General features: G+C 52.2%; 1 protein-coding gene across 3 annotated transcripts in view; it reads right to left on the bottom strand.

Moving 5' to 3' along the window:
- Nucleotides 1-13,080, bottom strand: part of ITGA11 (integrin subunit alpha 11) — a 134,500-nt gene that overhangs the window by 11,365 nt on the left and 110,055 nt on the right. For all 3 annotated transcript variants that reach the window (XM_081511891.1, XM_081511889.1, XM_081511890.1), the window contains exons 17-22: nucleotides 11,688-11,830; nucleotides 10,287-10,397; nucleotides 6,794-6,879; nucleotides 5,431-5,638; nucleotides 3,051-3,149; nucleotides 1,306-1,382 (exon numbers count right to left, since the gene is read on the bottom strand). In XM_081511891.1, the coding sequence (XP_081368017.1) occupies nucleotides 1,306-1,382; nucleotides 3,051-3,149; nucleotides 5,431-5,638; nucleotides 6,794-6,879; nucleotides 10,287-10,397; nucleotides 11,688-11,830 (724 nt within the window). The remainder of the gene's footprint in view (nucleotides 1-1,305; nucleotides 1,383-3,050; nucleotides 3,150-5,430; nucleotides 5,639-6,793; nucleotides 6,880-10,286; nucleotides 10,398-11,687; nucleotides 11,831-13,080) is intronic.

The raw sequence follows: 13,080 nt of genomic DNA on the forward strand, positions 1-13,080 counted from the left end.
CCCATGGGGTGGCTGAGGGGCTGTGTGCTGCCTTGAAAAGACCAGGGAGGCATTAGAGAGAGTTTTGTCAAATACGCTTCCCTTTACTTCTGAACACCATGAACCACTGGGGCAGATCATTTTAGACATAAAAAGATACAATTTCTGCTCATTAGGCACATGAAGTTGGATTTCCTTTGGAAGCTTTACCCCAGAGAGGTGCTGACACACATACATGCCCAACTCACAAGCGCCCACCAGCAGCCACACTGCCAAGAACACTGCAGGCAAGGGTGTTCATTGCCTGTGAGCAGGGGCTCTTTTCTCAGAGGGAGGCCTCAAGATATCAACACATCTTCACCTCATGGCAGGTGAGCATTCCACCAAAGTGCACAGATTGGCTAACTACACTGAGCACACGCTGGTGTGTGGATCACCAGCACTTCGTGACCGCTGACTTGTGTGTGTGCTGGAATGTTGGTGCTGCTGGATTTATTTCCAGTGTGGAGAAGTTCTCAGGAGGGTTTATAAGGCTTTAAGGCAGCTAGAATCCCTTCCTGTCTTTGTGTGTTTATTACTGACATGGGTGATTCATGGTGTCAACCTAAAGCGAACTGCCTCAGGGAAGCCTGCGAGACAGACAGACAGATCCACAAAGAGTTAAGAGAAGGTCCTTAAAAACTAGAAGTTGCCAAGGAGAGAGAAGGGGCCAGGGCAGAAAGAGCACTGGATAAGGAGGAGGAAATCTGTTTATGGCCACACCACCCAGCACGCATCCTATCTCGTCTAGCACTGGATAAGGAGGAGGGAATCTGTGCAGGGTGTCCATACCACCCTGCACGCACCCCATCTTGTCCCGTCTCAGAAGCAAAGCAGGGTTGAGCCTGGTTAGTGCTTGGATGGGAGGAGTAGGAAATCTAGTGTTTAGCTTCCAATTGTGCCATTTACATGCTGTGTATTGTTGGGAAATTCACTCAACCTCTCTGAGCTTTTTCTTACCTGGGAGGTGGGATGGGAATAAGTCCTGCTTTGCTCGTCTTAAGGGGCTGCTGTAATGACTGACTGAGATAATACATGCCCAGTGCTTCACAACTATAGGGCTTTTAAGTAACTGCTATGTAAAGGTAAAGGGTATTATTATCACTATCCAAGCTGAAGAACAGTGGCAGTGCAGCAGGCTTGCCAGCACTTGGGGACTCACCTGGGGCCCTCCCAGGCTGGGGCAGTGAGGGATGGGGGATCGGTGTGGGGAGGGACAGTTCCCAGTGGCAGAACAGGGCCTGGGAGTAGCGAGTGGGGAGGGAAAAGGAGTGGGCCAGCCCTGACCTGCCCGCTGTGAGCTGGATCTCCAGGTGGTGCAAGAAGATGGATTTGCTGAACTCGAAATCCAGACGGAAAGCCACCTGCAAAGAAAGAGTTGCTGGAGCTGGGATGGCTGGGAACTGCTTGCCCGCAGCAGCCCTGGCCCACTCTCCCAGCCCCTGCCCTCTCAGTGGACCCTGCTGGCAAGGAATGGGCTGGGGGAGGGAGGACCAAGTGCTGGAGTAATGTGAGCAGCGCTTGGGGGCTGTGGAGGGGACACAGCCAAGGTCAACAGCTCCTGGGATGGGGCTTCTTGGCTGTGGAGCCAGCCCTTCGCCACCTCCCTTTTTGTTTTTAACTACCAGCCACTAGAAGGCAGCAGGTCCAACTTTAGACTCTTTCTGCAGGAATTTTTGGGTGGGATAGTTGATGGCAGGAAGGGGAGATGGCCATCACCATGCACCACGGGATGTGGGGCCAGAAGTGAGTGGTAAGACTGCCCACGTGCACTCCCTGTTCTTGCATGTGAACAGGAGGAGAAGGGTGGAGGCTGTCCCAGGCTACTCAGCAGGCTAGTCACACATCTGTCTCCTTGTCCAGAGGCCCTCCTGGCACTCCGATGGCCCCGGTCTCCGTGCTGCCCTCAGCCTTCCCTTAGGTGGAGGGCCTGGTTCCCCTGATGGTGCCCTGTGAGCCTCTTTGTTACCTTCTACCTGGTGATACTGGGGCTTTGCACAGAACCCCGGTGCTCTTCCTAGGTGTGACCCTTCTTGGTTTTCTCAAGGAGACCTTGGTGGCAGGGACCTTTCTCCCCGAGTGGCCACGGGTGGGGTGGGGAAATTGGGCTGGGTGCTGCTCCCCTGGGTCTTCACCCAAGAGCTCCTGAGTGTGTCACTGCCTCACCTCAAACCCTACAGTCTTGACCTGCATAGCACCAGAGAAGTTCTTTTGTAAGGAGCCCTAATCCCCCTCCCCATCCCCCAGCCTAGCAGACTCTGCTGCTGGGAACACACTCGGCTCTCCAGCTAGCCCTGCCTCAGGCTCCCCTCAGTCTGATTCTCACTTTACAAGCAGCTTGGCCTCAGTTAGGTGTTCCCTTACTCTGGAACCTTCAGTGGCTGCCTGCTGCCCAGGGGATGGGAAAATGCCCCCACAATCTGGAGTCTACTCCACTTTCCCAGGAAGTTGCTTCTCCCAACCCTACACTCTTTTCACGTGTACTTTTAAGCACATGGTACCTGCTCAAAAAACATTCATTTTCCTCCCCATCTCTCCCCAGGCACAGCTGGGGAGACAGAGGCTGGAAATTTTCAAAACACGTTAGGGGGACGTCCCTGGTGGTTCAGCAGTTGAGGCTCCACACTGCCAATGCAGGGGCCGTGGGTTCAATCCCTGGTCAGGGAACTAAGATCCCGCGTGTCCCGTGGTGAGGCCAAAAAAATTTTTTAAAAAAGTAAAAACATGCTGGGATACAGCACAGAGGGCTAACTGCCCAAGAGGAGGTGGGCGAGTGGCGGGTGGGAGTGGCAGGATTCCCTGAGGTGAGGGTCCATGCTCTCCTGGGGTGTGGTGTCAGCCCTGGGGGTGGCTGGCCGATCAGGTCATTCAAATGTCATTTCATGGGAGAAAAAAACCCTGAATTTAAAAACCACCCTCAGGCCTGTCTGTCCTTCCCCAGTCTGCCCCTCTGTTTGCTTCCACATCTCTTGCTCCCACTGTGCCTCCCTGACCCGCCCCGGGCCCACCGCAAACCGCGCCCCAGCCTCCACCTTGGCCTTGGCCCGGAAGAAAGGATAGCTGACGTTGCAGACTTTCTTGTGGAGCCTCCTCTCCTCGTTCACACACTCGATGCTGCCATCTGAGTCGTCCTGGGGGAAGGTGGGGGCATGATGGGCAGCAGTTAGGTGGGGTCTGAGACCCGGGTCTGGGGGCCACCCCTGCCCCCAGCCCCCACCTGCCCAGGCTGAGGCTGCAGCAGAGGCTGGAAGCACGGAGCCCCTGGAGGCTCGGGTGTGGCATGGGTCTGGGTGCAGAAAGCCTGGCAGGAGCTAGTGCAAGGCAGTAGGGACTGGCTCCAGCAGTGCCCAGTTGTGAAGAAAATGGGCAGGCACTCATGTGTGTGCTGTGTCACTCCCTCTGGATCAAACCTGGAGGCAGGACTTATCATCCGGCTTACAGGTGGGGTCAGTGAACCCCAGAGATGGGAGATAACCAGCTCAGACCACCAGAAAGTGGCTTCTTCCACTGGAGGTCCCCTTGTTGGATGGTAGGGGTTGGGGAGCGGAAGGAGGGGGTACTTCTGCTGTGAGCACCTCCTGGGCTGGCGATGGACGTTGGTGCTGGTGAAGGAGCGAGGCTGCAGGCCAGCCCTGCTCACATACTATATGCTATGTGTATGTGTACATGTGTGTGCGCATGTACATGTGCATGTGGACACGGCCCTTCACAGGACACGTTTCCAAAGTCCCTTTGTGTCACGGAAATAAAACGCCATGATCCCTTCCTGTGAGGGTTATGAACATGCATGGGATTGGTCTTGGACGGTCTGGGCTATGGCAGCAGGAAAAGATGGATGCAGGTTTGGGGCTCTATTTCCCCTACATACCCTAAGTCCAGATAGAGATAAAAACTCTGGAAGGAGAGGCCTTTAAAAGACTATCAGGTGAGCCAGGTGTTTTTACTCTGGGCTGCGGGGCAGGACCTGGGCCTGACAGAGGAAGTGATTTTGCACTAACAACCTCTCCTTGCATCCTATGCACTGACCTGGGGTCTGAGGACTCCGGGGACCCACGAAGGGCAGGCAGCCCCCCACTTTTCTAGTGGGCCTCACTCCACTCAGCTTCCCTTCCTGCTCTATAGGAAGAGTGCGTGCTCGTGTGTGTCTGTGCGTGTGTGTGTGAGAGTGTGAGTGTGGCTGGGAAGGGGTCGTCCTGTCTCTCCCCAGGCCAGTGAGGAAAGAGCGGTGGAGGTGAGAACACAGGGCTGGCTGTTCTATTCTGCAACCCCCAGGCTCATCTGTGAGGACAGAGACTGTTTCTGACGGAGCCTGCGACCCCCGAGCACCCTCACATGACAATAATGTCATAGGTTTGTTCAAAAGACTTGTCTTGAGGGACTTCTCCATGCCCAGCCCTGGGGACAGACATGACTGAGAAAGGGCACTCGCCCTCTGGGAGTTCGGAGTTATAACAGGGCAGCGCTCAGACACTGATCTTTCCATGGAGCATGCACAGGCTGTGCCAGGGAGCTGTGCAGACCGGGGGGCTCTGTGTGACCTTTTGGGGCTTCAGGAAGCCACCCCAGGGAGGGTGACACAGGGACCATGCTCTCTCGTGAATTGTGGGCAGGGGCCAGCTGCTGGGTGGGAATCCTGCTCCTCCACTTGTTGGCTGCCTGACCCTGTTCAGTCCACTTTCACCCTCTCTGTGCCTCCATCTCCTCTTGTGTAAAGGGGGACACGACCGCCACCAATGTAAGCAGGCGTTGTAAGGGGTCACCCAGGAGCAGGAGCTCGCCGGGAGAGCAGGGAGGGGGCCTCAGGCAGGGGCCGTGCTTAGGGGGCCTTGGTGTGAAAGGGCAGGTGCCCTGGGCCACAGTGGGGGCCAGTGGGGCTACAGGTGAGGGCGGAAGTGGCAGGGGTGGGTGGGGAAGGAAGAAGGGGCTTGAATGCCAAAACAAGGAGTTTGGGATTTGTTGTGAAAGCAACTGGGAACCATGGGAAGCTATTAAGTGGGGGAGAAGTCAGTTCTGATTCTTGTTAGAAGGACTTTTCTGAGAAAGTCTGGAGGGGGAACTGTAGGCAGAGGGTGTGTACATGCTGTTGTGCACACATATGGGTGTGTATGTGTGTGTGTCCCTAACAAGGGCCAAGGGTGCAGGCTGAAGGATATTTCTGTCCTTGGTTCCGAAAGGCTCAGACTGCCCTTCCCCCTGGTTCTCAGCCCTGGCTACACACTGACATCACCGGGAAGCTTTAATAGCAGACTGACCCAGGCCCACCCAGACCATATCAATGAGAATGTCTGGCAGAAGTCCAAACACAGAGATCTCTAAGCTCCTAGGTGATTCTAAGGGGCAGTCAGTCCCCCTACTTGGAACCCTCCTCTCCTGCTCCTGCCCTTCCCCTCAGGCAGGCCACCAAGATCTTACCTTCTGGATCAAGCTGGCAAACTGCAGGTTTGCTGACTGGGAGATGTTTAGGACGGTGCTGTAGGCGTTCTCACCCTTGTTCTCCAGCAGGGCCTCCACTGCCACTCGCCGCCGTGTGCTCTCTATGATGAAAACCGTGGTGTCAAAGGACAGTGTGTATGCAGAGCAGTCCTGGACAGGCTTCCTCAGCACCCTCTGGCAGTACTCCCTGAGGGAAAGAGACGGGCAGGGATCAGCCACATGGGCTGGGGAAAGCACAGGTAGACCTCGCTGTGCATGCATCACTGCTCCAATCAGCATGTTTCCCTTTTGGCTTTGGCTACCAGGCAGCTCAGAGCTCAATACAGAGACAATCCTGATTATTAGCCCAGCTGGTTAGAATCTCTGTGTCTACACCTTTTTACAAGGTTTGGCTGTACTATTTCTATTATTTGTTTGTTTTATTATTTGTATTTTTAATTGAGTGTGGTTGATTTACAATGTTGTGTTTGTTTTAGGTGTACAGCAAAATGATTCAGTTATATATGTTCTCTTTCAGATTCTTTTCCTTTATAGGTTTTATACATATACATACACACACACGCACACACTTTTTTTGGCTGTGCCAAGCAGCATGTAGGGTCTTAGTTCCCTGACCAGGGATCATACCGGTACCCACCACATCGAGAGCTCAGAGTCTTAACCACTGGACTGCCAGAGAAGTCCTTATTACAAGATACGAATACAGTTTCCTGTGCTATACAGTAGATACTTGTTTATATATATATACATATTCATGTTATACTATTTCCATTTATAGTATATGTTTCTTATCTAATCTTCTCTAGTTGAATAAAAGTTGAGCATAAATTTTTTGAAAATACATTACATAGATTTAAAATAGGATCATTATTTTTCCTTGTCTGCTAGTTTATTTCTTCCAGGGGATTGTGATCACCCTGTTCATCTCCTGCTAACTCCTTAGCATTGAGCCCAAGTGGTCAGTCCAAGGACCTTATAAGTCACCTAGTCTGGGGGATGCACAATGAACACTGAGAACGCTAGGTCCTCAGTCTCCACCTTTACTCAGCTTTATAGTGTAGAAAGGATTCTTTTTCTAAACAAAGTTTGAGGAGGTTGGATTAGACTAACTATCCATTTTACAGAGGTGATCACTTAGGCCCAGAAAGGGTTAGGCATTTCCCTGAGGTCACACAGGAGTTAGAGGCAGAGCCTAAGCTAGACCCATGCTCCAAGTTCAATGTTTGGTCCTTGTTGCCTATGAGACGCGTGTGCAAGATTGTCATCCAGGGCCCTCTAAGCCCAGATCCACCAGCAGGGGAGCAAAAGGAGTCAGGGTGGAGAGGGGGAGGAACCAACTCACATGGCTGTGGGCAGGTCGCTGCGGGCATCTAGCAGGAGGTCAGGGACACAGTGCTCATCCTCATTGCAGCCGTTCCAGAAGGGCACCTGGGCCAGGGAGAGGCAGGTATGGGTGACTGGAAAGGGCACCCACAGCCTCCAGTCCCTGTCTGTGGGTTATCCCTTACCCTCACAGAACACCAGCTCCTCTCTCTGTGGCACTAGACACAGGCTTTGTTTTTTCTGCCCTTTTCACAGATATCATGTTGCTTTTGATCATAGTTTGGCATAGACAGTCCTTTCTTTAGAACATGGCTCAAAACTCAACTCATCCTGGGTCCCCTTCAATCCTCTAATCAAGGTACCAGCGCAGAACACCCACTTACCTGGTGCCAGTCAACACTGATTGAGTGTCTACTGTGGGGAGGAAGCTCTCTGGTTCTGGGGGTAAAGAATGAGGAATATACAGCCTCTGCTCTCAACTCATGGGGAAGATGGGTGTGTGAACAAATAATTACAGTGTGAAATATGCAAAATCTGTATGAGAAATAGAAGAGGCAGAGGGAGGAAACTAATCTTGGCCCATGGTGGTTGAGAAGGCTTCAGAGAAGTGACAGTAGGTCAGAGTTCCAAAGGAGGACTGAGTTAACTGGACAGACCAGGGAGAGGGTAGTCTGGGAAGAAGGACAAGTCTGTGCAAAGGGCCTGAGGCATGAGGCAACATGGTAAGTTTGGGGAATAATGGTTACTTAGTGTTGCTGTAGTAAGGGGTGCAGGAGATGGAGAGATGGCTGGAGTCATGTCCTACAGCGTCGTGGGTATGGTATTTTGCAACTGATAGGAATCACTGACTGCTTTCAGCTGGGACTGTCCTCCTAGACGTGCATGTTGAAGACCCTACTGAGGAGGCTGCTGCAATGTTCACGTAAGAGATGACGATGGTGTTGGTGTGGTCGTGGATGTGCAGAGTGGGAAACAGGTTAGGAACCTCAGAGGCAGAGCAGCAGGACCTGGAGTTCATCAGGACTAAGGGAGAAAAGGGTCCCATATGTTGGCAAGTTTCCTTTTGAGTGTCTGAAAAGACGGCTACACCATTTATTTATAAATGGAGTGGTTATGTGGAGAAGATCAGTTTGAAGTGCCTGTGACCCATCCAGGGAGAAGTGCTCAGTGGGTGGGTGAGTGTTCAAGTCTGGAGCTGAGTGGTGAAACTGAGGAGCACGGCCTAGATCAAGGGAGGGGAAGCTGGTGTCACAGAGGCCAGGTGTATCTTATAGTCACTGACTTCTTAGAGGGGAGCTCCCTGAAAGTGTTAGTTGCTTAGTCATGTCTGACTCTGTGACCCCATGGACTGTAGCCCGCCAGGCTCGTCTGTCCATGGGATTCTCAAAGCAAGAATATCGGAGTGAGTTGCCATTCCCTTCTCCAGGGGATCTTCCCCATCCAGGGATCAAACCCAGGTCTCCTGCATTGCAGGCAGATTCTTTACTGTCTGAGCCACCAGGGAAGCCCTCTCTCAGATCCATGTATTCTTGATTTAGACATGTTTCTATCAAGCCTGCTTCTCAGCTTCCCCATCCCTGGTGGATTTGTAGCTTGAAGCAGCCAGCAAGGAAGACAGCAGAGCCATACAAAGGAGGGCAAAGTGAGGCATTCAATGACAGGACAAAACTCCAGACACTTCGGAAGCCCTCAGGGGGCTTCACTGTATTCTAGCTTCTGCGTTCACCTTGGTGATTTCAAGTCTCCAATGAAATACGCCCCACCCCTGCCCAGCATACTGTTTAAGTGTGAAAACTATAGAATAACCCTCGGAAAAATTTCTATCCACTTGATTAAAAGGGATAATTTAACACGATAAGCATCTGTTACACTCAATTGTATGGAATGGCTCACTCTCCCCAGAGGCAAGATTTTATGGTACTAGAATAGTGCTGGGCATTGAGGAGAAGCTAAATAAGGACTTGCAGCAGAGAGATGGGAAGAATGCTTCTAATTTGCTGGAGGCTAGAAATCTATATTAACAAGATTTTTAGACATTTAGCTGCTATCCAAAGCCCTTGGTAATATGCCCAGACTGACTGTTTCAGCTCTATTTCTCATCTTTTCTTTACACATCCCTTCATCCTGCTTGTTTCCACATCCACACCTTGGCTATGCTGTCAGCTTTCCTGGAATAAAAGCCTGTTGTCCCTATCTCATGTCTGTTAAAGGACCAGGAGAAGGCCACCTCCTCCAGGAATTTCCTCTCCCTATCATCTGACTGCATGATGACACTTCCTATGAGCTTATTCCTATTCTGACCTGGCCTATGACCTTGATCACCACCTTGCATCCGTATCATCAGCATCAGAGAATACCTTGCCCATTCATCTTGCCATGGGCTTCAATAAGCTTATAGAATGAGTGGCTCATACCCACTCATGAGCTGTAGTGGCTTTGTAATGACTGTGATGGGGAAAATACTAAGATTTAGTGTATCCAGCTTTTCCCAGCTCACTGAGAAGGATTCCAGCCTTGCCAGGCCAGTATCACCCCCTCTCCTGAATTGCATTTTCAGACACTTTCACTTACACATTTGTGACTCAGAATCAGGAGAAGAGGGAAGGTGTGAAGGTGGGTGGTAGGTGGTGAAATGTGGCAGCTCTGGGAAGAGGAAGGAGCTGGGGGAGGCTGATGGGGGAGAATGAGAACAGAGATCTTCAGAAACCTTGCTGTTGACTACACAGTGCTTTTATGTCGGAGAAACACAAGCAAGCATGTGAGTAATTCTGAGATTGTTGTTTGCTGGCTGGGTTCTATGCAATTCTCAGAGACGGTGTGTAGAGGCTGGAACTCACGGGTCATGGTCTTAAGACCACTGTGGCATATTTGAAAGTTGTTTCCTAGATCCTCAGGGTTTATTTTGCCTGCTCTCCTAGAACAGATTAGATAGAACTGATAACTGACGTTTTCTTTGTGTGGGATTTATACGGAGTTGCAGATGTAGGGAGCATCTGAATACTAGATACCAGACAATTCCAATACTCCTAGAGCCAGGGATTGAAAAATGTGGATGGAGCGGTGTGCAGAGCCATTGATGAGGCTAAAATGACTTATTTTTGGAATACCTGGAACTGGGAGGACTGTCAGTAAGTCGATCAACCAACCAGCGCGGGCCAGGCTCTGTGGTTGAATCGCTCTCTGGCCTCCAGTGTCCTCATCCGTAAATGAGGGAGCTGGCCACTGAGAACTAAAGTCCCTCTGGTCCTGTGACTCTCAGGAGCCACGCCGGGCTCACCGTCTGCTGGGGATACAGGAAACCTCGAAGGCTGGGTCCCTACCCTTAAGAAACTGCTCAGCACAGGTCATGAGGAAGGAGGGAAGGACATGCTGGGGGTCTGTGGGGCAGGAGATGGGAAGGTGCAGTAGGAGAAGAACTCATTTGTGCCCTCACAAAGCCTGGGATTCTGGGAGGAGGTGAGGGCTGGGGTGGGGTATGTGCCAGAGCTGCTTCCCTGGGTGCCAGGACATACCGAGACCCTGAGGGTCGTGGGCCAGCCATCATCAAGCATGGGGCCGTAGTCGAGGTCCTCCAGGGAATACTCGATCAAGAAGGTCACTGGCTTCACGTAGTCAGCGGTGTCCTGTGTGGGAGGAGATGAGGATGGGGTGAAGGCAGAGGGAACATTCATATCTGGGCCAGGGCCGCTGAGAGAGAACTGTCATCTCCCTAAGCTGGGAAAACAGCAACTTGTCAGCCTTGAGCATGAGTCCATGGAGCCTCAGCATCTGTGGGTGGACAGAGGTTCCCAGATGGGTCTGTAGCTGGCGTGCGTGCCTCCTGGAAAGGGCCCTTGGGTCCGTGTATGCCAGCCCCACTGCCTGCATGTTCTACCAACTCCGGCTCATCCTTCAAGGCTGGGAACCTGTATCTTCAACCCCCAGCCTCTAGGAAGCCAGGCAGCAACACGTGCCCACACTCTGTTCAGACTGTTACTGACACTCTTGCATAGCATCCAAACTATGTGATTCTGTATTAGTCCTAGCCCCTCAGAGGCCTCTTAGCACTGTCCTAGCACTGTGACAAGGCTTAATAAACATGTCAAATCAATGAAAGAAGACACATAAATAGGGGCATTCAGGGGATGCTTAGAGCTGAATGAAAAATTCCTGAATCTCATGGAGCCCAAACCTTGACATGAGTGGCTTCCTTGTGTTAAGGCATATCTAATAAGTTCCCAGATAATGCTGCTGCTGCTGGGCTGGGGACCCCACTTTGAGAACACAGACACATCATAGGGGCAACACATTAGCAGACACTAGGACTCCTTATGTTTCTGATCTTTGCCCACTGGATCCTGAGGCCAGGTGGGCTCTGAGTGTCCCCTGCCTGTGTCTCCAAGGCTGGAGCTGTGGCTGGTTGTCTGGAGTTTCTGGGTGGAGGAATTGGCCCCCACTGGTTCCCCCCTCTGCCAGGCTGGCCTCTGTTCCTCCCCCCAGCCTCTTCATGCCACTGGTCCACATTCCTTGGTCTTCCTTTTTAGCTGATGCCTGCTTATCCCTTCCTTCTGAGCCTTGGCCCTTGACCCCTATCCTCTCTGCAAGACATCACTGAGCCCACCTCCCTCCTTGGATTTCACCCCCTGCTTAAGCAGTGGTGGGCATTCGGGAGATGGCAAAGGGGATTTCAGAGGAGGGTCCCAGTGAGGTGGGGAAGCAGTGTGACCCAGTGGCCTCTGCTCTAGGGTATGAGCGTGGGTGGCCAAGGTCAAGGACACTGCTCCCTGCTGGCCTCCTGAGGTCTGCTAGGGGCTTAGCACCAGCCTGGCACCAGCTGAGCTCTCTGCCTCTCCATGGCAGCACCTCCTCCAGCTCTGTTCTCTTCCTGGAGGAGCCTGGGCTCTGCTTCTGGGGCTGCAGGGCATCCGGCTCACCAGCACGTGGAAATTGATCCGCTCACAGTGTTCCTGGCCAGAGGAGAGCAGGGCGGCCCTGTTGGTGTACCGGTCGCCGCCCTCATCCAGGTGGGCCCGCGGTGTGTACCGCCTCTCATCCATGGTGGCATTATACCTGATGCCTGGAGGAAGGAGAAGGCAAGACTATGGAGGTGGAGCCACATTTCCACCAAAGACTGTTTACTTCCCTTTACAAATAGCCTTTGGAAAGTCAGCCTCCTCCAGGAAGCCCTCCAGGCTGGCCAAGGAAGAGCTACTCCTCTCCCCTGATAAGGCTCAGTGTAGGCAGGAAACTCCCACATGGAGAGCAAGCAATACAGTGAGAAAAGGCAAAGGAAGGAACTAAAGAGAAGAGGAAGAAGGAGAAAGGAAGATTGAATTGACAGTGAAGGGATAAAGAAAGAGGAAGAGATGGAGGGGAGAGTGAATGCAGTGGAAGAGGTAAGGAGACAGTATGGGCATCATGGTGATGCCCCCATTTGAGCCCCTTCTGGAGTCAACACAGCTCTGCACCTCTCCTGTCACTTTCCCAGGTCTCAATCTCAGCTCTGGGATCCTGTCAGGCCTGGATCTGAGTGTCTGCAGGTGGCAGTTCCCATCACACAAGGGGGGACTGGCCAGGCCCTGCCCGCCAGCTCCTCAAACCTTGGACTGTTCTGAGGTTAAAGACTGCATTCTCCTCCCTTTCATCTGGGTTGATCTTTTGCTAAATGTAAGAAAAGTCCAGCCCCTTCTCTGGTACCCCAGCAGCACTCTGGGTGTGCCAGGTTCTTGGTATTATTCTCCTTTCATAGAAGCTGAAAGAAGGACACCACCACCCAGGCTTGCCTTTGTTCTTATATTTCTTCTGGAACACCCGTTTTTTTAAATCATCTGATCGGTCCTCCGTGGCTGAGAAGCTCTCTGTGGCCCCAGTTTCTTGCACTGACCTAGTCTGGTCCTGGAACCTGGAGCTGCCACTTGCTGGAGATGACTGGGCCCAGGGCTGTCACCAGCCAGTGTCTGATCCCAGCCTTGGCTGAGAGTGAAGGACCCTCAGAAGGAAACTGTCCTGCTGTGGACTCAAGCTCACTTTGAGCAGAAACCACTGCTACTTGGGTCTTTATCCACCTGATCCCCTGTTTCAGATCCTTCATGGGTCTGACTCTTTCTCTGAATCTGACTTCACAGCTTCTACACCCTAAGCTATTGGACTGCTTCTGGTCCCCTGTTCTGATTCAAACACTATCTCTGACTGTTTCCACCTTCCCCAGCCTCTCCCACATTGGTCACCCCTGCTCACTGCCATCCTCTCCCAGGCATGAGATCCCTTCTCTGCCCTTTGGAATGAGAGCACTGAATGGGCATCTAGAAGTCATCAAATGTGGCTCTA

This window comes from Giraffa tippelskirchi, chromosome 7, assembly GCF_054371585.1.
Source record: "Giraffa tippelskirchi isolate mGirTip1 chromosome 7, T2T-mGirTip1v1.2.pri, whole genome shotgun sequence".
Taxonomy (NCBI): domain Eukaryota; kingdom Metazoa; phylum Chordata; class Mammalia; order Artiodactyla; family Giraffidae; genus Giraffa; species Giraffa tippelskirchi.